The sequence below is a fragment of the Poromitra crassiceps genome, assembly GCF_964638095.1.
Source record: "Poromitra crassiceps genome assembly, chromosome: 23".
In the NCBI taxonomy this organism is placed as follows: domain Eukaryota; kingdom Metazoa; phylum Chordata; class Actinopteri; order Beryciformes; family Melamphaidae; genus Poromitra; species Poromitra crassiceps.
Genome location: NC_139639.1, coordinates 5,514,316 through 5,540,220, shown reverse-complemented (window position 1 = coordinate 5,540,220; position 25,905 = coordinate 5,514,316). Strand labels below are relative to the sequence as shown.

General features: G+C 39.7%; 2 protein-coding genes across 4 annotated transcripts in view; both read left to right on the top strand.

The window, feature by feature from the left end:
- Positions 1-2,380, top strand: part of LOC310797138 (histone-lysine N-methyltransferase 2C-like) — a 103,871-nt gene extending 101,491 nt beyond the window's left edge. Inside the window, exons 59-60 of the mRNA XM_083659450.1 lie at positions 248-356; positions 475-2,380. Coding sequence (XP_083515576.1) covers positions 248-356; positions 475-567 — 202 coding nt within the window. The 3' untranslated portion in view covers positions 568-2,380. The remainder of the gene's footprint in view (positions 1-247; positions 357-474) is intronic.
- Positions 2,381-6,647: 4,267 nt separating this feature from the next.
- The window catches only part of LOC310797154 (5'-AMP-activated protein kinase subunit gamma-1-like), a 53,902-nt gene continuing 34,644 nt past the window's right edge, over positions 6,648-25,905 (top strand). For 2 of the 3 annotated variants that reach the window (XR_014553713.1, XM_083659475.1), the window contains exons 1-3: positions 6,648-6,892; positions 8,754-8,825; positions 11,322-11,547. Coding sequence is in view for 2 of the 3 variants with exons in the window: in XM_083659475.1 (XP_083515601.1) it covers positions 6,809-6,892; positions 8,754-8,825; positions 11,322-11,547 (382 nt within the window). In the remaining variant the exon portion in view is untranslated. The remainder of the gene's footprint in view (positions 6,893-8,753; positions 8,826-11,321; positions 11,548-25,905) is intronic. The other variant, XM_083659476.1, reaches the window with a different exon arrangement.

The window sequence follows — 25,905 nt, the reverse complement described above, 5'->3', positions numbered from 1 at the left end:
CACTAATGAGGGTTTCCAACTTCCATGATTGTAATTTGGAAACCCTCATCAGTGTTTTGCTCGCACCTGTGTTTACTCTGCCTTTTCGACACAAAATGGCCCCCCGTGAAAAGGGTCTATTGTAGCATATCGTCAACGTGTCAAATCTAGTATATTGTCGCTGTGATGTTGTACCTTAGAAATGTCAAATCTAGAATGTCATGTGATTTGTAATAATGCCTTTCTCATATTCTGTTTCGTGATGAAGATATATCAACCACTCTTGTGCCCCGAACTGTGTTGCTGAGGTGGTAACATTCGAAAGGGGTTACAAAATCATCATCAGCTGCAATCGAAGAATTGAGAAAGGCGAGGAGGTAAGTTTTTGCTTTTTGCCTTTTTTCAATCTAGCCTATTTATGCATTGAGTTGTTTCGATGTTTGCGTGCCTTCGTCGCCTTCATCGCAAACACCTATTTATCGCCCTGTTTTGCAGCTGTGCTTTGACTACCAGTTTGACACTGCGGACGGTCAGCACAAGATCGCCTGCCACTGTGGAGCTCCCGAATGCAGGAAGTGGATTAACTGAAGATCGCTTTGCCGCTGTGGAGCTCCTGAACGCAGGAGGTGGATTCACTAAGCAAAACGAAAACGACAAACACAAATGCATTCCTTGCTATCGAGTGTGGATGCCCCCCGATCTCTCTACAGAGAAGACCGCTTCACACTAAAGTCATTTTTATGAATGAGCAGAAGGCCTGAACCCTTGGAGAGGTGTATGAAGTTCCGTTTTTTTGGGCGTGTCGAGCGCGAGAAAGAATGGGTGGAGGAAGGGAAATGCAAGGCAGTAGCAGGATGTGACTTGTGCCATATGTGAGAGGCTCTGTTTTACTAGATGTCCTCTCTGTCTGTTTGTCTGCCTGTCTGTCTGTTTGTCTGCCTGTCTGTCTGTCTGTCTGTCTGTGTGTTTGGTGTACATGGGGCGCAAAATCCACCAGCGAATGAGAGAGCACTGTGCGGGGTGCGGCCTTATTGCTTACTAAGGGCAGGCCCTTTCGTTTCATACTGTTAACGTATACCGTATGACTAAATGTAGACATCACTGAATGAGGAATGTACAGCAATGAATACCGCGAAGGGAATATTAACTTGCACTAAAAAAAAAACGAAAAGAAAAAAAACACACAAACTTTTAAGATACTTGATTCCATGAGTCAGTTTTATCATAGGTTTCTGTCATGTGATTTGTGTGGAATTTGAGAGGTTTTGTATTTATTACTGAGTGAATGAATTTTATTCTCAAAATGATGAGATTGATGAGTTAAAGAAGGCTAGACTGCTATTGTTTTTGAAGATTGAAGAAGACATGCTGTTACTTTTGTATAAATGTACATAAAGAAAACTATAGGAATAACCGACCAAATACTACCTTAACCTTCTTGATGTTTGGGTGTTTTTAAATTGTTTTTTGTTCCGTTTGTCGTTGAAATTTATTTAAGATGGACATTATGATTTCAGTTTGAGAGTATATATTATGATTATTCTGTACAGAATTTGTAATATAACCACAATAATTCACAAAGTATTTTTGTTGTATTAAAAGTAAGGTATTGTAGCGTAGTGTTTTGTGACTTACACGTACTTTGACCACTCGAAAATAAAATATTTTTGTTGACTAACGTAACGAGTTATCAGTTACAGAATCAAAAGAACTCTTCAAATCGTAAGAGGTCATTCTGATCTGTTTGCTGTTAATCAGGTTTGATTTTAAAGAACTGTGAATTAGGTTTTAAACGACCCAAAAACAACTTTTAACTTTTTAACACGAATAGGCATAGGAACACCACCATGTTTTCACCTGTTTTTACTTGTTTGTTTTTACATTTTGCATTTACAAAAAAATTGGTGCGAACGAAACGTCTAATGATACTGCAAGTTAGATGAAATTAGTCTGTGACAGAAATAATCATGTGGGGGAACCTTGTTTGGAAAACAGAGATGGCATTCTCCTTAATCAGAAATGTTTGTTATACTGACACTTCACATTGTCACATGCTTAGAAATGGAAGTTTTGCGTGCACAATTTCAAGTTGACTGTAAAATTTTGGAGACAGTCTTAGAACTTGTAATGTATATGGCATGTATTTTTTTAACTTTCCGAAGACGCAATTGTATATATTTTCTCAATGAATGGTTGTAACAAAATTGTTTCTTGGATATTTTTCTTCTCTTGTATGATATTACATCATCCTGCCAGTGTGTTTGTGCAACATTTTTCTTGGTCCTGTAAAGTAGTCTGAAATGTTTTTTTGAAAAATGCCTTTTGTGTACGGAGTGTACAGAGTAATATGAGGTTTGGAGTTTGTGGAATTGAATTTAGAAACATTTACAAAAATAAACTATTTTACATCTTAATATTTTGTGCATGTGTGTCATCAATAATTTACAGATTTCAACTGGTAAATATGGACAACCAAGGCTTATGACATAGTGTTCTCAGGGACACCTAAGTTACTGAAATTATATTTAAAAAAATAAATAATTTTTAGCTAATTCTACCACCTATTTGTGAATTTATGTCAAAAGATGTCAAATTTATTTGGTTGTTTTTATATAAAATCTCGTTGCTTTTGTTTCCTGGAAAACATAATCTTTAGTAATGACTTCATTGGAGACGTACATAAAAACAATAAAACATCAGATTTTGTTCTATCTATAGGCCTATATAAGAGGGAGCTAGTTCGTAAAAATCCCACCCGTCAGAACCATAGCCACCCCTCTATCCCTCCCTGTCATCAAATAAAACTGCCTTTCTCTCCCAAACTGAAATCACATTAGTTGACCCTTTTGAATGCTTCCTCCCCACAGTATGTCCTGCTCTAACAACCTGCTTCAACAAGACAATAAATGACATAAGGCAATACATAGGCAGGTTGCTCTATGCTTTAAATGGCCCAGGTTCAAGTCCCATATTAGCACAAATCTGCCCAGCTCAGTGCGCTTCAGAAAACCCATTGAATCCCCCCCAGCTGTAGGGATGCTGCTCGGTAGCAGAGCCTGCACTCTGACCTCCATGGAGGAGGCAAGCGACAACAGAATGTCTCCAATCAAATGTGAACATTTATTACTGTACCACTGGAGAGACAGTTGACAGCCGGAATGTAGACGGCACCCGGGAGCAGTATGGGTTAGCGCCCCAGCCTGTGTCTTCCGTGAGGAAGAAGCCCAACAGATCCACGAGAGGCCTTTTAGGAGGGCCATTCAAGCCGCAAGTGGAGCCTGCAGTACCACCACGGCCCAAGAAACATCATACCGGAATGAAATGTTTGGAGCGGGGCAGTCTGGTGCAACGCACAGGTCCTGGACCTGGTGAGATGTAGGAGGAGCCCGGACAGGAGTCAACCCACAGAGCCCAGTCCCTCCACGTGCCAGAGCCTCCCGGTACCGGCAGAGTAGTTCCGGAGCAGCGGATTGAGTGGCCCTGTCTTTCCCTAAGAGAGCTCACCGTGGGTAGCTACTGGGACGTAAGTCGGGGCTTGATCAACCCCCGGCTGGGTCACCTGGGCGAGGGTGTATGATGTTACGAGACCCGAAACATCCTATGACCCCAGGGTACATCACTGATGATACGTCCCAGTTGCATCCATGTGATGTTTTTTTTTTCTTCATTATCAACAGGGAAAGGGATAAAGTGACTAGAATGTCCTGATACAATTATTGGGTGCAGAGTTTGATTGCAAATGATTGTAAATGGCTACTTACTAGTACAGGGACAATTCAGAGTTATTTCCTAAACTAATTTGAATGTGTCTAGAAACTGTCCTTTGGTGGTAACTGGCACCTGTGAGCATCAGAGGGCAAGGCAGGCATGGGGCGTCCTGCTGGAGGAAGCCTCTCTCACTGGAGACACCTACAGACCAAACATCAGTACTAGGAATATGTTAAAGAAAGTACTACAGTTTATTCACAATGAATAAACTGTAATACTTTCTCTAACATATTCTTTTGTCTTGTCAAATTAACTGTGTGTGTGTGTGTGTGTGTGTGTGTGTGTGTGTGTGTGTGTGTGTGTGTGTGTGTGTGTGTGTGTGTGTGTGTGTGTGTGTGTGTGTGTGTGTGTGTGTGTGTGTGTGTGTGTGACACACACAGACACACACACGCTGCTAAGTCTGACTTCATGAAACCAAAGTCCAGTAGGCTGTACAGGCTTTTACTGGACTGCTCATAATGTCATATGCAATAAGTGAAGATTTCCTCCAGCGGCCTGATGCTAGATAAAGTCACGAGGGAGAATAAAGCATGGATGGAGGAGGGACCGAAGTGAGGCAGGGACTGTGCAGAATATATAGGGAGACAATTATGTTTTCATCATTGTAAAGCCACAGAACAGTAAAGAGGATATTAAGATGTGTGTAGTTCTTCATAGATCTAGTCTCTTCATTTTGATCTCAAAGTAAACCAGATTGATCCATTTTTACTTTAAAATGTACAAACATTTTCTGCTGGGGGGCATGCCCCCCGGACCCCCCATAGGGGGTCTTCGGTCCACCATATATATTAATTGGGGGCTGAGCCCACCCAAAGGTGTGATCCTAAAGCCGCCCCTGAATTCTACACAAAATCATATTGATATCCAAAGCTTTGGGTGACAGAAATATCATCTCAGAATCTGTCACTAATGTGGACTAAGTGAAGGGTCCTTATGAGAAAGATTGAGGATAACTTGATAGCAAAAGGCTTGTTTGCAAGATCAGCTGGTTTACACTGAGCAGGGGTTACAACCACCTCATTCATGCTCTGGTCCATAGACTAGTACAGTCTGCTCTGGTCTCAGCTCTCACCCATTAAATGTCAGGAAAGGGAAAAAGGGAGTCATACTGACATCTGTTGGTGAAGCTGTGTGCATCAGCGTGCTGCGGGTGTTTTGTAATAATGTGTATCCCCTATCAAATGGTTTCCCTGACAGCGTGTCGCCTTTTCAGCTTGTACAGGTAGCGATATTTTTTTCAGATGATGGCGAAGGCTAGGCAAAGGCATAACCCGCCTCTCTCTGCCTCTGATTGGCCTAGCGTCAAACGTTCATCCAAACACATTCGCTTGGCTCTCCTGCATCTCTTTCTACAGTCTGTGTAGTCTGGGCTGGGAGAATTATATTTATATATTCATTTAATTATAGGAGGGATCAACCGAGCAGCATTTTGGTAAACAAACCACGTCACTGTGGAAACGGCAATGGGACCCTATATGGAACTTGAGTGTCTGACTCTAGCCGGCTGACCCTAGCTGTTTACATTTTAAAAACTGCGACAGTTCACACGACTTTAACACCACATGCATATATTATACATCAAACTCTTGAGCTAATTCTGCTCTCACTCAGAATGTCAAAGATATAAGCGATGTGATGTATAGTCTTTGAGATATTAAAGGAACACTCCGCCCATTTTCAACCAGCTTTGTATCATTAGAACATCAGTAGTATATCAGAAAACTGTAAACGGTTTTGAAGTCTGTCATTTAATTTGGCAGTTATTGAGTGTTAAAGTGTGGACCAGTGACATCACTGGTCCACACAAACTCAAATTAATAACTCATTAACTCAAATCAACTCTCAATAACTGTTAAACTATTCATCATTCATCTAGTTTGACAGTTATTGAGAGTTGATTTGAGTTAATGAGTTATTAATTTGAGTTTGTGTGGACCAGTGATGTCACTGGTCCCCACTTTAACACTCAATAACTGTCAAATTAAATGACAGACTTCAAAACCGTTTTCAGTTTTCTGATATACTACTGATGTTCTAATGATACAAAGCTGGTTGAAAATGGGCAGAGTGTTCCTTTAACGTTTGTTTTTGTTTGGCACAACCTCACACTAGTTAACTGCCGCGGGGTTCCGCATTTCTGGACGGTTGTGACATCACTCTGATTCGTCCTAATTAAATTATAATAATTCATAATCCGAGTTCCTTGTAGAATCAGTGTGGTTTGAGTGTATTATATAGCTATATACTTGCATACTGCATTATTATTATTCGATTTAATTAATAATCCACGGCCACGCGCACAACAATTTTGACGTAGATTCGAGGCGACGTCCTCCACGCGAGGGGACACCTCTCCCAGGGTGTACCAACCGTGGCGCAACACCTGTCCACTCAGTGTTGTGGGCACCTTTCACCCTGCTTTTTGTCATGGGGCGTAAACCACGGAACCAGAATGAACACCGGAAGGCAGTGCGCCAAAAAACGTCTTTGTTGCCGTTAGCTTGACGTCTCTTTCCTCGATTAATTGTCTGATTCAAAGCTTCTGTATTGGCTTAAAAGATGTGAATTTGTGAATCCGCAATGTTTCTAAAATAACTTCTTCAAACACTTCGTTCGGTACGTCCATCTTTTGTTTTGTTGTTTGCCGTTCTGATACTTGTGTCAAATTGTCAAGTTAACGTAAAAGTTGACGAGCTAGAAACGCTGCCCTTCCTGTCTAGGGCGGGCTCTAGGCCGGAACCAGGTAGGGTGACAAAATCAATTGTGAGCGGAAGCCAGGCTCTTTCTCGCCGAGAAGAGCCTAGTGACGCGAGGTTATCAGTGTTGTTGAAATCAATTTGAAGATGCGTGTCTGTCCTGGCTCTGTGTCGGGCCAGTCAGTCCTGCTACTTCCTGGTGGATGAGGCAGCGCCTCGGCTGTCGTAGCAGAGCCAGAGAGGTAGAGGAGGCGAAGTGAAGTGGAGGTGGGTGTCGCTCTGTGGAGCTGCTTCACGCCCCTGACACACACAAGACAGCAGCACTTTCAAGCCTTTTCGCTGCTTTCAGGAACACAAGGAAGAACATGGGAAGTACGGTGATGGAGTCTAGCAAGGACGGCTCAAAGAAAACGCCGAAGAAAAGGAGAAGTCTGCGGATAAACATGCCCGTGAGTCTGTGTGAAGTAACGTCTGTTGTTGGCTTCATTTAATTCTTGCCGTGATTGTTATATAAAACACGAACTCGACGCACACTACTACACGTGTTGTGTGGTTTTCGTGTAAACAGGCGTGTTGCAACTTTCAAGCACTAGGCATTTTTTGTGTTGCAACTTCTTCTCTCTAGTAGGTGCAATCAAAAACGCGACGTAGTTGAGCGTGTGTGATTGACAGCTGTCACTACTGGATCTCAGGGTGATGTTTCAGTTAATCAGTCTATCATTCATGTGTGTTCATCTAATCACCAAATGACGCTACTGCAACCACCAGTCTAACTGCAATACATCATTTTATTGTGGTTATGGGCATGTTGGTAGTCTCGCTGGCCAACCTCCCCTAAGCAGGCATATCCAACGTATTTTCAATTAAAGTCTCAAACACATTCATTCCAAGTTAAACATATTTTCACCCAATTATCTGTCTTGATTTGTATGGGATGAGTGCGTTGTTTTGGTTTTGAAACGTGCTCAGTGAAAAAGAGCGTGTCTTAAGGCCACTGACGCTGACAGATCGATATAGACTGTTACAATCTGCTCCCCTGCTTGTCTGTCTGCTTTAACAACCGATTTGTTCATCTGCATGTCTGAGGAATTTGGGAGGAACCAACCGACAACCAGCTCCAAAGCACCGAGGAGCCATGACTCATTGTGGTCACTGGTCACTATACTGTACTGAAGGACTTCATTTGCTTAATTTAATTTCACTATAGTCGGCCCTCCTTCACAATCCCCTCTATAAACTGATCTGTGTCTGCGTGGAATAGCGTTTCTTTCCTTTTAAAGGCCACACATAGAGGCCATTTACACCTGGCGTTAATATGCGTTTTCTGCCATCAGATTGCAATCAGATTGTATTTTATCACTTCAGCCTGATTCCATTTACACCTGGCGTTAACATGCATTTTCTGCAATCTGATTGCAATCAGATTGCAGAAATGGTTGTCCTCTCAATCCGCATACAGTTGCTGTATCCAGATTGAGAGGACACATTGCATTTACACTTGTGTTCAATGTGCACACAATGCATCCCTGACCACCTCCGGAGGTGGTTTGGCCGATCAGATTGCAATCCTTCTTCAATGCGTTTTGGGGGTGTTTTTACACCTGTACTTTAAAGTGATAAAACACAATCTGATTGCAATCTGATCACAGAAAACGCATGTTAACGCCAGGTGTAAATGGCCAAATAGTGAAATGAACAATACTCAGCTAGGCACTCGTGCTTCATTCAAGCCTTTGACTTTCAAGGTCAGAAGCATTCCTTGAACAGTGGTGAGCACAGTTCCGTACTGTGACAGTGGGTTTATTTTGTCTTCTTAGCGTAGATAACAACCATGCTACTGGAGCTTAGAGGCATGTTCTTTTTTTTTTTGTACGACCTGCATCAGATCATGCTTTTCCAATGTGGAGTAGTGCATGGAGAGTTGTGTCCATGCAGCCATGCTGCACTTTTTGTCTGCATAGTTATTATTACTGCCTTGACTCTGGCCTGCTAAGTTTAACTTTGTCTCATCGTCCATCTTCTCGAGTGGAATGTAAAAAAGCCAGGCGTTGGTATGAGGAAGGAGGAGCATGTCACGTGTTGTGTCTGCCCTGCACAGGCTCCAGTGGTGGTCAAACATGTTTCTCCTCTTTTGGAGGTTACCAAACTTTCGCCTTCGCTCAAGGCATCGAATAGTCCGTTTGGTTTGCACACCTACTGAAGCTCACCTGCAGGCGTGTTATCCTTCCTTACCCATCATCATAGCATGCCTCTTTGTTCTCTGCAGTATTTCCTGGAAGTCTTTAGCAGTATTGCATCTCTTATGTGCAGGACTTCAGTGCCTTTACTTCCCCACAAGTGGATTCTGGGACCAGCAGCTCAACTAAAGATGCCACTCCAAAGGTATTTCAATGATCTCACCCAATGATCTCACCAAATGTTGACTTTCACCAGCATGTGATTTCTCCATGTTGTGTATTTGTCACTGTTTGCTTGGTTCAATCTGAACACGTTCTTTTTAACGTGGGTTTGGGTGAGTAAAAATAATACAATATTACTGTTCTGCCAGCCTTGGCTGCTGGCTTACAGTAACACTCCGCCCACTCTGTGTCCAGGCATCATGTACAGGAAATTGATCTCTCTAAAAGAAAGCATCCTCAGTCTCTTCCTACTGTCTGCTCCAATTGAGTTCAATAGTAGTAGTAATCCCACACCATCATTCGGCTGCTCTTATTGGCTAGAAAATGAATTAAATACGCTTTAAACCGTTCAAAATCAAATAAAAAAAATGGCATAATAATGTTGATGCGCTGTTTATAAGTTTCATTGACATGTGTTTTTTTTTAAAGAACTGACTGGGATCCAGACAAAACTCTCTGTTCACTTGCCTTGACACGCTCTTGCACAACGAGAGAGAGAGAGAGAGAGAGAGAGAGAGAGAGAGAGAGAGAGAGAGAGAGAGAGAGAGAGAGAGAGAGAGAGAGAGAGAGAGAGAGAGAGAGAGAGAGAGAGAGAGAGAGAGAGAGAGAGAGAGAGAGAGAGAGAGAGAGAGACAAACAGAGGAGATGGGTGTGCTCTCACTCGCCCAGATTTGTCCCAGGATTGGCTGAACAGAAACGTGTGTGTATGGAATCTGGCCAGCCTTCAGCAAATAAATACAACCCCCAAACCATTTGCTAAGGAGACTAGACAAAAACATCTCTCCCCCTTTTGACGTTTGACTGGACTCCACTGTCCGCTTTATAAGCTCTTCTTCTTCTAGACTAGAGTATAGTTCTCTCTGCACTCCGTGTCGTCACGCAGCTTATCTGTTTTGCTCAGATTGCTTATTATTATACAGGCTTTTATCCCCAAATCATGTTATCAAAACACTGTGTTTTCTGTAAATACGTCTGTAGATGAGATGTATATTATAATCCTTCAACCTTTCCAGAGCGTTCACCTATAGAGGATTTTGGGGTTGGCACAGACACCCAGGCAGTGGTGGCCTGGTGGGAGGAGGTTCACTCTGTCTCCAGTTAGATTGGCTGGGGAGCAGTCATGATATTGTGGACTCGGTGAAGGCAGACTGGTAAACACGGTTCTTAGTCACAATGACAAATATTGTGTCACCGTTCTTCAGCCGAGAGACGTGCAGATTGTGAAACGTGAGGTGGACGGTGCAGCTGTTCTCAGCTTGTGTCCAGGCAGGGTGAGAGCAGAACACGCTACCATACTGCACGACGTGATGCACAAGTCCACTGAACTCTAAAGAAATGGAGAAAGCGTAGACAAATATTTGTGAGAGAGCTCTACAATATTGACGCAAAAAAAAAAATCAGCGTGAATTGGAGAAAGTTTCCCACATTCTCGGCTCGCAGTGTTTTAAAAAGTGTGCGGGGAGGACTCGTGCTTAAGGATTTGTTTGAATGAAAGTAAAGATTTTCTCAAAAATGGAACTCGAGCAGAATACCTAGTCAAGAAGGTTGTCTCCAAGAGGCTTACCGTTTACAAGTGCAGTTTTTGATATTCTTCAGTTGAGTAGGGGTGGGAATCTCTAGGCACCTCACGATTCGATTCGATTTCGATTCAGAGGGCTACGATTCGTTGATAAAACGATTATCGATGCATCGATTATACATGCATCTTTTTTGTCAATACATGCTTTCTTTTTTCTCACCGTGTGACTACTTTTAAAATAAAGTGCATCTTGAATTGCATTGTAATGATCCATAATTCAAATAAACAGATTAGGGCTGCACGATATTTGAAAAAACTGGCCTTGCGATATTTCCCCCGCCTGCGATATATACCAGATTACTAGAATAGCTCTATTTTAAAAGAAGATAATAATTCTAGAATGATTGGAGTGATTTTGTAGAGGGGTCCATCTGATTTTGGAGGAGAAATCAGGTAGGCTTATTTTAATACAGTGTTTCTCAACCACTGGCACGACATTCTACTTTAAAATGTCACTAGCCTACACTTCACTTAGTGTAATGCAGCCTTTAAAACCAGGAAGACAACATTTAGGTCATATCACCAGTTGAGTGTGCAGCCCTGCTTCATTCTTCTAGTCTCACTTAAGCACTAGGTCCTGAACATCATTGTGGTTGTTGTTTTGCATGGAGTCAGAAATCTGATGAGGCTGACTCAGCGTTTCATATCAGACGAAAGGAGAAGTGACTAAAATAAGGTCAAGGTGCGGGAGAAAGTGCCATCGCTGGCTGGCTGGCTGGCTGTCATTTCACAATAAATCTCTTCTCCTTTTTCAGTGTGGCCATTTGTTATTGTTTTGTGTATCTTTATGTGTGGTTTATTTCACAGCTTATCTCTTCGACCTCTCGCAATCTCATATGACACTATGGGAAAACATTGTACATAAACAGGGAAATCAAACCGTCTTTCTTTCTTTCTCAGGGAGAACGCCGCGTCCGTTCAGCCAGCCCAACCAAAGGCGTGTTTGTGAGGCGCTCTGCCAGCGCGGGCCAGCCCCCTTGTCCCATGTCTGCCCCGGTGCAAACGAAGACCGCCTCAGGTTCACCCAAAACCATCTTCCCCTACCCCTCCTCCCACCACCAGAGCTCCCCGCCCAAGTCCCCCCGCCGCCTGAGCTTCAGTGGTATCTTCTCCAGAACCAGGAGAGGTCAGTCCTCCTGACTCTGCAAGCTAAACGCTAACATGACACTCACACTGCCCACTCATACATTCAATAGATTCAATGTGTTTCTAGCTCTCCGAATATATGAACACTCAACATGTTGATGATGGTAATAGGAAAGGTAAAACGTAGAACAAGCCAGCACACGAGATGTCCTTTCTTTTATCGTTTTTTATTTATTTACCTCAGTCCGGGGTGGGTACAGCACAAACAAGTTTCGACACTAGGCCTTCATCGGTGTAGTACGCCACAAGGCGGAAATGACGTTTAAGTAGCCTCAAACCGGAAATACAATAACAAGGTCAAAGGACACAAACAGTCAATACCGGTAAATATATACCATACACAGACGGGGTGCAATATAATAGGTAATAGGAAAGGTGACTGATGTAAACTCAAGAAGTGGAAGGATCACACAACTGTATTTTAATAGTTTTACCCACGAAAAGAAAGAAAATCGTAGAAAAGAAAGAAAACTCAGTTCATTGTGTAGTAGAGAAATGGACTAGCCACAGTGAGTCATATGCATGTTAGTCTCTCTTGGTTCTGTTTGTTTTTGCTAAAACAACAATCTTTAGGATGCATGTCTGCAGGATATGCAGACTTGCTTAGAATCCTACTACAGTAGATTAGTGTGACTTGTCATAACCCCGATCGATACTGAAGTGTTTCCTTTTAGTAGCGCTCCTGCACAAAGTAAGAAGTCTAAAGGAAGTAAGACACAATAGATGAGGTCGCGATATTGAGACCGCCGTCTGGGGTTTCCTGCTCTATGTACGAGCTGAAGCCACATACATGTACAGTCAGGAACCCGTGCCAGGTCTGTCTGATTGAGTCCGGATTCTTGGCAGCTTGTGATAGAACTGATGTCATGTGGCATTTTATCAGTAATATATTACTTCTGCATTATTGTCTTGATAGGGAAGTAAAATTATGGCTTTGCTCATGCAAAGTAAAATAAAATCCACTGCTTTATTTTGACATTCCCTATTGCCAACATAGGTATGAGGTATGATCACTCGAGTGTGTTGACAGAGGTTTTTGTTTGTTTGTTTCTTCCGTAATCACTGACCCTCTTCTTAATTAATGTCAGTAACATCATCATCTAGGAAAAGAAAAAAGTTGTATTTTTTCATAAACAAGAACAAATTCTGTAGCCCACAAGTTCTGGCTTGCATTGCAAAGCCAGTTTGGGATATTTTGTTGGCATCTCAGAGGCAGGGAAGCCAGCCATAGCACATTCACCATAACACCATAACAATCTAATTATCTCTCAGAAATGATTCATGTTATGAAGAACAGAACCAACAGGCAGAATCTCAGCGCTCATGTGTTTGGGTGACTGCTGGCTATTAGGCAAGAAAAAACAGTCTGTTTTGCATGGAAACAGTCATGCTAGAAGCAGGATCAAATGCACTATTATGCAAGAAAAAACAGTCTGTTTTGCATGGAAACAGTCATGTTAGAAGCAGGATCAAATGCACTATTATGCAAGAAAAAACAGTCTGTTTTGCATGGAAACAGTCATGCTAGAAGCCGGATCAAATGCACTATTATGCAAGAAAAAACAGGCTGTTTTGCATGGAAACAGTCATGCTAGAAGCAGGATCAAATGCACTATTATGCAAGAAAAAACAGTCTGTTTTGCATGAAAACAGTCATGTTAGAAGCAGGATCAAATGCACTATTATGCAAGAAAAAACAGGCTGTTTTGCATGGAAACAGTCATGCTAGATGCAGGATCAAATGCACTATTATGCAAGAAAAAACAGGCTGTTTTGCATGGAAACAGTCATGCTAGATGCAGGATCAAATGCACTATTATGCAAGAAAAAACAGGCTGTTTTGCATGGAAACAGTCATGCTAGAAGCAGGATCAAATGCACTATTATGCAAGAAAAAACAGTCTGTTTTGCATGGAAACAGTCATGCTAGAAGCAGGATCAAATGGACTATTATGCAAGAAAGAACAGTCTGTTTTGCATGGAAACAGTCATGCTAGAAGCAGGATCAAATGCACTATTATGCAAGAAAAAACAGTCTGTTTTGCATGGAAACAGTCATGCTAGAAGCAGGATCAAATGGACTATTATGCAAGAAAAAACAGTCTGTTTTGCATGGAAACAGTCATGCTAGAAGCAGGATCAAATGGACTATTATGCAAGAAAAAACAGTCTGTTTTGCATGGAAACAGTCATGCTAGAAGCAGGATCAAATGCACTATTATGCAAGAAAAAACAGTCTGTTTTGCATGGAAACAGTCATGCTAGAAGCAGGATCAAATGGACTATTATGCAAGAAAAAACAGTCTGTTTTGCATGGAAACAGTCATGCTAGAAGCAGGATCAAATGGACTATTATGCAAGAAAGAACAGTCTGTTTTGCATGGAAACAGTCATGCTAGAAGCAGGATCAAATGCACTATTATGCAAGAAAAAAACAGTCTGTTTTGCATGGACACAGTCATGCTAGAAGCAGGATCAAATGCACTATTATGCAAGAAAGAACAGTCTGTTTTGCATGGAAACAGTCATGCTAGAAGCAGGATCAAATGCACTATTATGCAAGAAAGAACAGTCTGTTTTGCATGGAAACAGTCATGCTAGAAGCAGGATCAAATGGACTATTATGGAAGAAAGAACAGTCTGTTTTGCATGGAAACAGTCATGTTAACTTAGAAGCAGGATCAAATGCACTATTATGCAAGAAAAAACAGTCTGTTTTGCATGGAAACAGTCATGTTAGAAGCAGGATCAAATGGACTATTATGCAAGAAAAAACAGTCTGTTTTGCATGGAAACAGTCATGTTAGAAGCAGGATCAAATGGACTATTATGCAAGAAAAAACAGTCTGTTTTGCATGAAAACAGTCATGTTAGAAGCAGGATCAAATGCACTATTATGCAAGAAAAAACAGGCTGTTTTGCATGGAAACAGTCATGCTAGATGCAGGATCAAATGCACTATTATGCAAGAAAAAACAGGCTGTTTTGCATGGAAACAGTCATGCTAGATGCAGGATCAAATGCACTATTATGCAAGAAAAAACAGGCTGTTTTGCATGGAAACAGTCATGCTAGAAGCAGGATCAAATGCACTATTATGCAAGAAAAAACAGTCTGTTTTGCATGGAAACAGTCATGCTAGAAGCAGGATCAAATGGACTATTATGCAAGAAAGAACAGTCTGTTTTGCATGGAAACAGTCATGCTAGAAGCAGGATCAAATGCACTATTATGCAAGAAAAAACAGTCTGTTTTGCATGGAAACAGTCATGCTAGAAGCAGGATCAAATGGACTATTATGCAAGAAAAAACAGTCTGTTTTGCATGGAAACAGTCATGCTAGAAGCAGGATCAAATGGACTATTATGCAAGAAAAAACAGTCTGTTTTGCATGGAAACAGTCATGCTAGAAGCAGGATCAAATGCACTATTATGCAAGAAAAAACAGTCTGTTTTGCATGGAAACAGTCATGCTAGAAGCAGGATCAAATGGACTATTATGCAAGAAAAAACAGTCTGTTTTGCATGGAAACAGTCATGCTAGAAGCAGGATCAAATGGACTATTATGCAAGAAAGAACAGTCTGTTTTGCATGGAAACAGTCATGCTAGAAGCAGGATCAAATGCACTATTATGCAAGAAAAAACAGTCTGTTTTGCATGGACACAGTCATGCTAGAAGCAGGATCAAATGCACTATTATGCAAGAAAGAACAGTCTGTTTTGCATGGAAACAGTCATGCTAGAAGCAGGATCAAATGCACTATTATGCAAGAAAGAACAGTCTGTTTTGCATGGAAACAGTCATGCTAGAAGCAGGATCAAATGGACTATTATGCAAGAAAGAACAGTCTGTTTTGCATGGAAACAGTCATGTTAACTTAGAAGCAGGATCAAATGCACTATTATGCAAGAAAAAACAGTCTGTTTTGCATGGAAACAGTCATGTTAGAAGCAGGATCAAATGGACTATTATGCAAGAAAAAACAGTCTGTTTTGCATGGAAACAGTCATGTTAGAAGCAGGATCAAATGGACTATTATGCAAGAAAAAACAGTCTGTTTTGCATGGACACAGTCATGTTAGAAGCAGGATCAAATGGACTATTATGCAAGAAAAAACAGTCTGTTTTGCATGGAAATAGTCATGCTAGAAGCAGGATCAAATGGACTATTATGCAAGAAAAAACAGTCTGTTTTGCATGGAAATAGTCATGCTAGAAGCAGGATCAAATGCACTATTATGCAAGAAAAAACAGTCTGTTTTGCATGGAAACAGTCATGCTAGAAGCAGGATCAAATGCACTATTATGCAAGAAAAAACAGTCTGTTTTGCATGGAAATAGTCATGCTAGAAGCAGGATCAAATTGACTATTATGCAAGAAAAAACAGTCTGTTTTGCATGGAAACAGTCATGCTAGAAGCAGGATCAACTGGACTATTATGCAAGAAAAAACAGTCTGTTTTGCATGGAAATAGTCATGCTAGAAGCAGGATCAAATGCACTATTATGCAAGAAAAAACAGTCTGTTTTGCATGGAAACAGTCATGCTAGAAGCAGGATCAAATGCACTATTATGCAAGAAAAAACAGTCTGTTTTGCATGGAAACAGTCATGTTAGAAGCAGGATCAAATGCACTATTATGCAAGAAAAAACAGTCTGTTTTGCATGGAAACAGTCATGCTAGAAGCCGGATCAAATGCACTATTATGCAAGAAAAAACAGTCTGTTTTGCATGGAAACAGTCATGCTAGAAGCAGGATCAAATGGACTATTATGCAAGAAAAAACAGTCTGTTTTGCATGGAAACAGTCATGCTAGAAGCAGGATCAAATGGACTATTATGCAAGAAAGAACAGTCTGTTTTGCATGGAAACAGTCATGCTAGAAGCAGGATCAAATGGACTATTATGCAAGAAAGAACAGTCTGTTTTGCATGGAAACAGTCATGCTAGAAGCAGGATCAAATGGACTATTATGCAAGAAAGAACAGTCTGTTTTGCATGGAAACAGTCATGCTAGAAGCAGGATCAAATGCACTATTATGCAAGAAAAAATAGTCTGTTTTGCATGGAAACAGTCATGCTAGAAGCAGGATCAAATGGACTATTATGCAAGAAAAAACAGTCTGTTTTGCATGGAAACAGTCATGCTAGAAGCAGGATCAAATGGACTATTATGCAAGAAAAAACAGTCTGTTTTGCATGGAAACAGTCATGCTAGAAGCAGGATCAAATGCACTATTATGCAAGAAAGAACAGTCTGTTTTGCATGGAAACAGTCATGTTAACTTAGAAGCAGGATCAAATGCACTATTATGCAAGAAAAAACAGTCTGTTTTGCATGGAAACAGTCATGCTAGAAGCAGGATCAAATGCACTATTATGCAAGAAAAAACAGTCTGTTTTGCATGGAAACAGTCATGTTAACTTAGAAGCAGGATCAAATGCACTATTATGCAAGAAAAAACAGTCTGTTTTGCATGGAAACAGTCATGTTAGAAGCAGGATCAAATTGACTATTATGCAAGAAAAAACAGTCTGTTTTGCATGGAAACAGTCATGTTAGAAGCAGGATCAAATGCACTATTATGCAAGAAAAAACAGTCTGTTTTGCATGGAAACAGTCATGCTAGAAGCCGGATCAAATGCACTATTATGCAAGAAAAAACAGGCTGTTTTGCATGGAAACAGTCATGCTAGAAGCAGGATCAAATGCACTATTATGCAAGAAAAAACAGTCTGTTTTGCATGAAAACAGTCATGTTAGAAGCAGGATCAAATGCACTATTATGCAAGAAAAAACAGGCTGTTTTGCATGGAAACAGTCATGCTAGATGCAGGATCAAATGCACTATTATGCAAGAAAAAACAGGCTGTTTTGCATGGAAACAGTCATGCTAGATGCAGGATCAAATGCACTATTATGCAAGAAAAAACAGGCTGTTTTGCATGGAAACAGTCATGCTAGAAGCAGGATCAAATGCACTATTATGCAAGAAAGAACAGTCTGTTTTGCATGGAAACAGTCATGCTAGAAGCAGGATCAAATGGACTATTATGCAAGAAAGAACAGTCTGTTTTGCATGGAAACAGTCATGTTAACTTAGAAGCAGGATCAAATGCACTATTATGCAAGAAAAAACAGTCTGTTTTGCATGGAAACAGTCATGTTAGAAGCAGGATCAAATGGACTATTATGCAAGAAAAAACAGTCTGTTTTGCATGAAAACAGTCATGTTAGAAGCAGGATCAAATGCACTATTATGCAAGAAAAAACAGGCTGTTTTGCATGGAAACAGTCATGCTAGATGCAGGATCAAATGCACTATTATGCAAGAAAAAACAGGCTGTTTTGCATGGAAACAGTCATGCTAGATGCAGGATCAAATGCACTATTATGCAAGAAAAAACAGGCTGTTTTGCATGGAAACAGTCATGCTAGAAGCAGGATCAAATGCACTATTATGCAAGAAAAAACAGTCTGTTTTGCATGGAAACAGTCATGCTAGAAGCAGGATCAAATGGACTATTATGCAAGAAAGAACAGTCTGTTTTGCATGGAAACAGTCATGCTAGAAGCAGGATCAAATGCACTATTATGCAAGAAAAAACAGTCTGTTTTGCATGGAAACAGTCATGCTAGAAGCAGGATCAAATGGACTATTATGCAAGAAAAAACAGTCTGTTTTGCATGGAAACAGTCATGCTAGAAGCAGGATCAAATGGACTATTATGCAAGAAAAAACAGTCTGTTTTGCATGGAAACAGTCATGCTAGAAGCAGGATCAAATGCACTATTATGCAAGAAAAAACAGTCTGTTTTGCATGGAAACAGTCATGCTAGAAGCAGGATCAAATGGACTATTATGCAAGAAAAAACAGTCTGTTTTGCATGGAAACAGTCATGCTAGAAGCAGGATCAAATGGACTATTATGCAAGAAAGAACAGTCTGTTTTGCATGGAAACAGTCATGCTAGAAGCAGGATCAAATGCACTATTATGCAAGAAAAAACAGTCTGTTTTGCATGGACACAGTCATGCTAGAAGCAGGATCAAATGCACTATTATGCAAGAAAGAACAGTCTGTTTTGCATGGAAACAGTCATGCTAGAAGCAGGATCAAATGCACTATTATGCAAGAAAGAACAGTCTGTTTTGCATGGAAACAGTCATGTTAACTTAGAAGCAGGATCAAATGCACTATTATGCAAGAAAAAACAGTCTGTTTTGCATGGAAACAGTCATGTTAGAAGCAGGATCAAATGGACTATTATGCAAGAAAAAACAGTCTGTTTTGCATGGAAACAGTCATGTTAGAAGCAGGATCAAATGGACTATTATGCAAGAAAAAACAGTCTGTTTTGCATGGACACAGTCATGTTAGAAGCAGGATCAAATGGACTATTATGCAAGAAAAAACAGTCTGTTTTGCATGGAAATAGTCATGCTAGAAGCAGGATCAAATGGACTATTATGCAAGAAAAAACAGTCTGTTTTGCATGGAAATAGTCATGCTAGAAGCAGGATCAAATGCACTATTATGCAAGAAAAAACAGTCTGTTTTGCATGGAAACAGTCATGCTAGAAGCAGGATCAAATGCACTATTATGCAAGAAAAAACAGTCTGTTTTGCATGGAAATAGTCATGCTAGAAGCAGGATCAAATTGACTATTATGCAAGAAAAAACAGTCTGTTTTGCATGGAAACAGTCATGCTAGAAGCAGGATCAACTGGACTATTATGCAAGAAAAAACAGTCTGTTTTGCATGGAAATAGTCATGCTAGAAGCAGGATCAAATGCACTATTATGCAAGAAAAAACAGTCTGTTTTGCATGGAAACAGTCATGCTAGAAGCAGGATCAAATGCACTATTATGCAAGAAAAAACAGTCTGTTTTGCATGGAAACAGTCATGTTAGAAGCAGGATCAAATGCACTATTATGCAAGAAAAAACAGTCTGTTTTGCATGGAAACAGTCATGCTAGAAGCCGGATCAAATGCACTATTATGCAAGAAAAAACAGTCTGTTTTGCATGGAAACAGTCATGCTAGAAGCAGGATCAAATGGACTATTATGCAAGAAAAAACAGTCTGTTTTGCATGGAAACAGTCATGCTAGAAGCAGGATCAAATGGACTATTATGCAAGAAAGAACAGTCTGTTTTGCATGGAAACAGTCATGCTAGAAGCAGGATCAAATGGACTATTATGCAAGAAAGAACAGTCTGTTTTGCATGGAAACAGTCATGCTAGAAGCAGGATCAAATGGACTATTATGCAAGAAAGAACAGTCTGTTTTGCATGGAAACAGTCATGCTAGAAGCAGGATCAAATGCACTATTATGCAAGAAAAAATAGTCTGTTTTGCATGGAAACAGTCATGCTAGAAGCAGGATCAAATGGACTATTATGCAAGAAAAAACAGTCTGTTTTGCATGGAAACAGTCATGCTAGAAGCACGATCAAATGCACTATTATGCAAGAAAGAACAGTCTGTTTTGCATGGAAACAGTCATGTTAACTTAGAAGCAGGATCAAATGCACTATTATGCAAGAAAAAACAGTCTGTTTTGCATGGAAACAGTCATGCTAGAAGCAGGATCAAATGCACTATTATGCAAGAAAAAACAGTCTGTTTTGCATGGAAACAGTCATGTTAACTTAGAAGCAGGATCAAATGCACTATTATGCAAGAAAAAACAGTCTGTTTTGCATGGAAACAGTCATGTTAGAAGCAGGATCAAATGGACTATTATGCAAGAAAAAACAGTCTGTTTTGCATGGAAACAGTCATGTTAGAAGCAGGATCAAATGCACTATTATGCAAGAAAAAACAGTCTGTTTTGCATGGAAACAGTCATGCTAGAAGCCGGATCAAATGCACTATTATGCAAGAAAAAACAGGCTGTTTTGCATGGAAACAGTCATGCTAGAAGCAGGATCAAATGCACTATTATGCAAGAAAAAACAGTCTGTTTTGCATGAAAACAGTCATGTTAGAAGCAGGATCAAATGCACTATTATGCAAGAAAAAACAGGCTGTTTTGCATGGAAACAGTCATGCTAGATGCAGGATCAAATGCACTATTATGCAAGAAAAAACAGGCTGTTTTGCATGGAAACAGTCATGCTAGATGCAGGATCAAATGCACTATTATGCAAGAAAAAACAGGCTGTTTTGCATGGAAACAGTCATGCTAGAAGCAGGATCAAATGCACTATTATGCAAGAAAAAACAGTCTGTTTTGCATGGAAACAGTCATGCTAGAAGCAGGATCAAATGGACTATTATGCAAGAAAGAACAGTCTGTTTTGCATGGAAACAGTCATGCTAGAAGCAGGATCAAATGCACTATTATGCAAGAAAAAACAGTCTGTTTTGCATGAAAACAGTCATGTTAGAAGCAGGATCAAATGGACTATTATGCAAGAAAGAACTGTCTGTTTTGCATGGAAACAGTCATGCTAGAAGCAGGATCAAATGGACTATTATGCAAGAAAAAACAGTCTGTTTTGCATGGAAACAGTCATGTTAGAAGCAGGATCAAATGGACTATTATGCAAGAAAAAACAGTCTGTTTTGCATGGAAACAGTCATGCTAGAAGCAGGATCAAATGCACTATTATGCAAGAAAAAACAGTCTGTTTTGCATGGAAACAGTCATGTTAGAAGCAGGATCAAATGCACTATTATGCAAGAAAAAACAGTCTGTTTTGCATGGAAACAGTCATGCTAGAAGCCGGATCAAATGCACTATTATGCAAGAAAAAACAGTCTGTTTTGCATGGAAACAGTCATGCTAGAAGCAGGATCAAATGCACTATTATGCAAGAAAAAACAGTCTGTTTTGCATGAAAACAGTCATGTTAGAAGCAGGATCAAATGCACTATTATGCAAGAAAAAACAGGCTGTTTTGCATGGAAACAGTCATGCTAGATGCAGGATCAAATGCACTATTATGCAAGAAAAAACAGGCTGTTTTGCATGGAAACAGTCATGCTAGATGCAGGATCAAATGCACTATTATGCAAGAAAAAACAGGCTGTTTTGCATGGAAACAGTCATGCTAGATGCAGGATCAAATGCACTATTATGCAAGAAAAAACAGGCTGTTTTGCATGGAAACAGTCATGCTAGATGCAGGATCAAATGCACTATTATGCAAGAAAAAACAGGCTGTTTTGCATGGAAACAGTCATGCTAGAAGCAGGATCAAATGCACTATTATGCAAGAAAAAACAGTCTGTTTTGCATGGAAACAGTCATGCTAGAAGCAGGATCAAATGGACTATTATGCAAGAAAGAACAGTCTGTTTTGCATGGAAACAGTCATGTTAACTTAGAAGCAGGATCAAATGCACTATTATGCAAGAAAAAACAGTCTGTTTTGCATGGAAACAGTCATGTTAGAAGCAGGATCAAATGGACTATTATGCAAGAAAAAACAGTCTGTTTTGCATGGAAACAGTCATGTTAGAAGCAGGATCAAATGGACTATTATGCAAGAAAAAACAGTCTGTTTTGCATGGACACAGTCATGTTAGAAGCAGGATCAAATGGACTATTATGCAAGAAAAAACAGTCTGTTTTGCATGGAAATAGTCATGCTAGAAGCAGGATCAAATGGACTATTATGCAAGAAAAAACAGTCTGTTTTGCATGGAAATAGTCATGCTAGAAGCAGGATCAAATGCACTATTATGCAAGAAAAAACAGTCTGTTTTGCATGGAAACAGTCATGCTAGAAGCAGGATCAAATGCACTATTATGCAAGAAAAAACAGTCTGTTTTGCATGGAAATAGTCATGCTAGAAGCAGGATCAAATTGACTATTATGCAAGAAAAAACAGTCTGTTTTGCATGGAAACAGTCATGCTAGAAGCAGGATCAACTGGACTATTATGCAAGAAAAAACAGTCTGTTTTGCATGGAAATAGTCATGCTAGAAGCAGGATCAAATGCACTATTATGCAAGAAAAAACTGTCTGTTTTGCATGGAAACAGTCATGCTAGAAGCAGGATCAAATGCACTATTATGCAAGAAAAAACAGTCTGTTTTGCATGGAAATAGTCATGCTAGAAGCAGGATCAAATGGACTATTATGCAAGAAAAAACAGTCTGTTTTGCATGGAAACAGTCATGCTAGAAGCAGGATCAAATGCACTATTATGCAAGAAAAAACAGTCTGTTTTGCATGGAAACAGTCATGCTAGAAGCAGGATCAAATTGACTATTATGCAAGAAAAAACAGTCTGTTTTGCATGGAAACAGTCATGCTAGAAGCAGGATCAACTGGACTATTATGCAAGAAAAAACAGTCTGTTTTGCATGGAAACAGTCATGTTAGAAGCAGGATCAAATGGACTATTATGCAAGAAAAAACAGTCTGTTTTGCATGGAAACAGTCATGCTAGAAGCAGGATCAAATGCACTATTATGCAAGAAAAAACAGTCTGTTTTGCATGGAAACAGTCATGCTAGAAGCAGGATCAAATTGACTATTATGCAAGAAAAAACAGTCTGTTTTGCATGGAAACAGTCATGTTAGAAGCAGGATCAAATTGACTATTATGCAAGAAAAAACAGTCTGTTTTGCATGGAAACAGTCATGCTAGAAGCAGGATCAAATTGACTATTATGCAAGAAAAAACAGTCTGTTTTGCATGGAAACAGTCATGTTAGAAGCAGGATCAAATTGACTATTATGCAAGAAAAAACAGTCTGTTTTGCATGGAAACAGTCATGCTAGAAGCAGGATCAACTGGACTATTATGCAAGAAAAAACAGTCTGTTTTGCATGGAAACAGTCATGTTAGAAGCAGGATCAAATGGACTATTATGCAAGAAAAAACAGTCTGTTTTGCATGGAAACAGTCATGCTAGAAGCAGGATCAAATGGACTATTATGCAAGAAAAAACAGTCTGTTTTGCATGGAAACAGTCATGCTAGAAGCAGGATCAAATTGACTATTATGCAAGAAAAAACAGTCTGTTTTGCATGGAAACAGTCATGCTAGAAGCAGGATCAACTGGACTATTATGCAAGAAAAAACAGTCTGTTTTGCATGGAAATAGTCATGCTAGAAGCAGGATCAAATGCACTATTATGCAAGAAAAAACAGTCTGTTTTGCATGGAAACAGTCATGCTAGAAGCAGGATCAAATGCACTATTATGCAAGAAAAAACAGTCTGTTTTGCATGGAAATAGTCATGCTAGAAGCAGGATCAAATGGACTATTATGCAAGAAAAAACAGTCTGTTTTGCATGGAAACAGTCATGCTAGAAGCAGGATCAAATGCACTATTATGCAAGAAAAAACAGTCTGTTTTGCATGGAAACAGTCATGCTAGAAGCAGGATCAAATTGACTATTATGCAAGAAAAAACAGTCTGTTTTGCATGGAAACAGTCATGCTAGAAGCAGGATCAACTGGACTATTATGCAAGAAAAAACAGTCTGTTTTGCATGGAAACAGTCATGTTAGAAGCAGGATCAAATGGACTATTATGCAAGAAAAAACAGTCTGTTTTGCATGGAAACAGTCATGCTAGAAGCAGGATCAAATGCACTATTATGCAAGAAAAAACAGTCTGTTTTGCATGGAAACAGTCATGCTAGAAGCAGGATCAAATTGACTATTATGCAAGAAAAAACAGTCTGTTTTGCATGGAAACAGTCATGTTAGAAGCAGGATCAAATTGACTATTATGCAAGAAAAAACAGTCTGTTTTGCATGGAAACAGTCATGCTAGAAGCAGGATCAAATTGACTATTATGCAAGAAAAAACAGTCTGTTTTGCATGGAAACAGTCATGTTAGAAGCAGGATCAAATTGACTATTATGCAAGAAAAAACAGTCTGTTTTGCATGGAAACAGTCATGCTAGAAGCAGGATCAACTGGACTATTATGCAAGAAAAAACAGTCTGTTTTGCATGGAAACAGTCATGTTAGAAGCAGGATCAAATGGACTATTATGCAAGAAAAAACAGTCTGTTTTGCATGGAAACAGTCATGCTAGAAGCAGGATCAAATGGACTATTATGCAAGAAAAAACAGTCTGTTTTGCATGGAAACAGTCATGCTAGAAGCAGGATCAAATTGACTATTATGCAAGAAAAAACAGTCTGTTTTGCATGGAAACAGTCATGCTAGAAGCAGGATCAAATGCACTATTATGCAAGAAAAAACAGTCTGTTTTGCATGGAAACAGTCATGCTAGAAGCAGGATCAAATGGACTATTATGCAAGAAAAAACAGTCTGTTTTGCATGGAAACAGTCATGCTAGAAGCAGGATCAAATGCACTATTATGCAAGAAAAAACAGTCTGTTTTGCATGGAAACAGTCATGCTAGAAGCAGGATCAAATGGACTATTATGCAAGAAAAAACAGTCTGTTTTGCATGGAAACAGTCATGCTAGAAGCAGGATCAAATTGACTATTATGCAAGAAAAAACAGTCTGTTTTGCATGGAAATAGTCATGCTAGAAGCAGGATCAAATTGACTATTATGCAAGAAAAAACAGTCTGTTTTGCATGGAAATAGTCATGCTAGAAGCAGGATCAAATGCACTATTATGCAAGAAAAAACAGTCTGTTTTGCATGGAAACAGTCATGCTAGAAGCAGGATCAAATGCACTATTATGCAAGAAAAAACAGTCTGTTTTGCATGGAAATAGTCATGCTAGAAGCAGGATCAAATTGACTATTATGCAAGAAAAAACAGTCTGTTTTGCATGGAAACAGTCATGCTAGAAGCAGGATCAACTGGACTATTATGCAAGAAAAAACAGTCTGTTTTGCATGGAAATAGTCATGCTAGAAGCAGGATCAAATGCACTATTATGCAAGAAAAAACAGTCTGTTTTGCATGGAAACAGTCATGCTAGAAGCAGGATCAAATGCACTATTATGCAAGAAAAAACAGTCTGTTTTGCATGGAAATAGTCATGCTAGAAGCAGGATCAAATGGACTATTATGCAAGAAAAAACAGTCTGTTTTGCATGGAAACAGTCATGCTAGAAGCAGGATCAAATGCACTATTATGCAAGAAAAAACAGTCTGTTTTGCATGGAAACAGTCATGCTAGAAGCAGGATCAAATTGACTATTATGCAAGAAAAAACAGTCTGTTTTGCATGGAAACAGTCATGCTAGAAGCAGGATCAACTGGACTATTATGCAAGAAAAAACAGTCTGTTTTGCATGGAAACAGTCATGTTAGAAGCAGGATCAAATGGACTATTATGCAAGAAAAAACAGTCTGTTTTGCATGGAAACAGTCATGCTAGAAGCAGGATCAAATGCACTATTATGCAAGAAAAA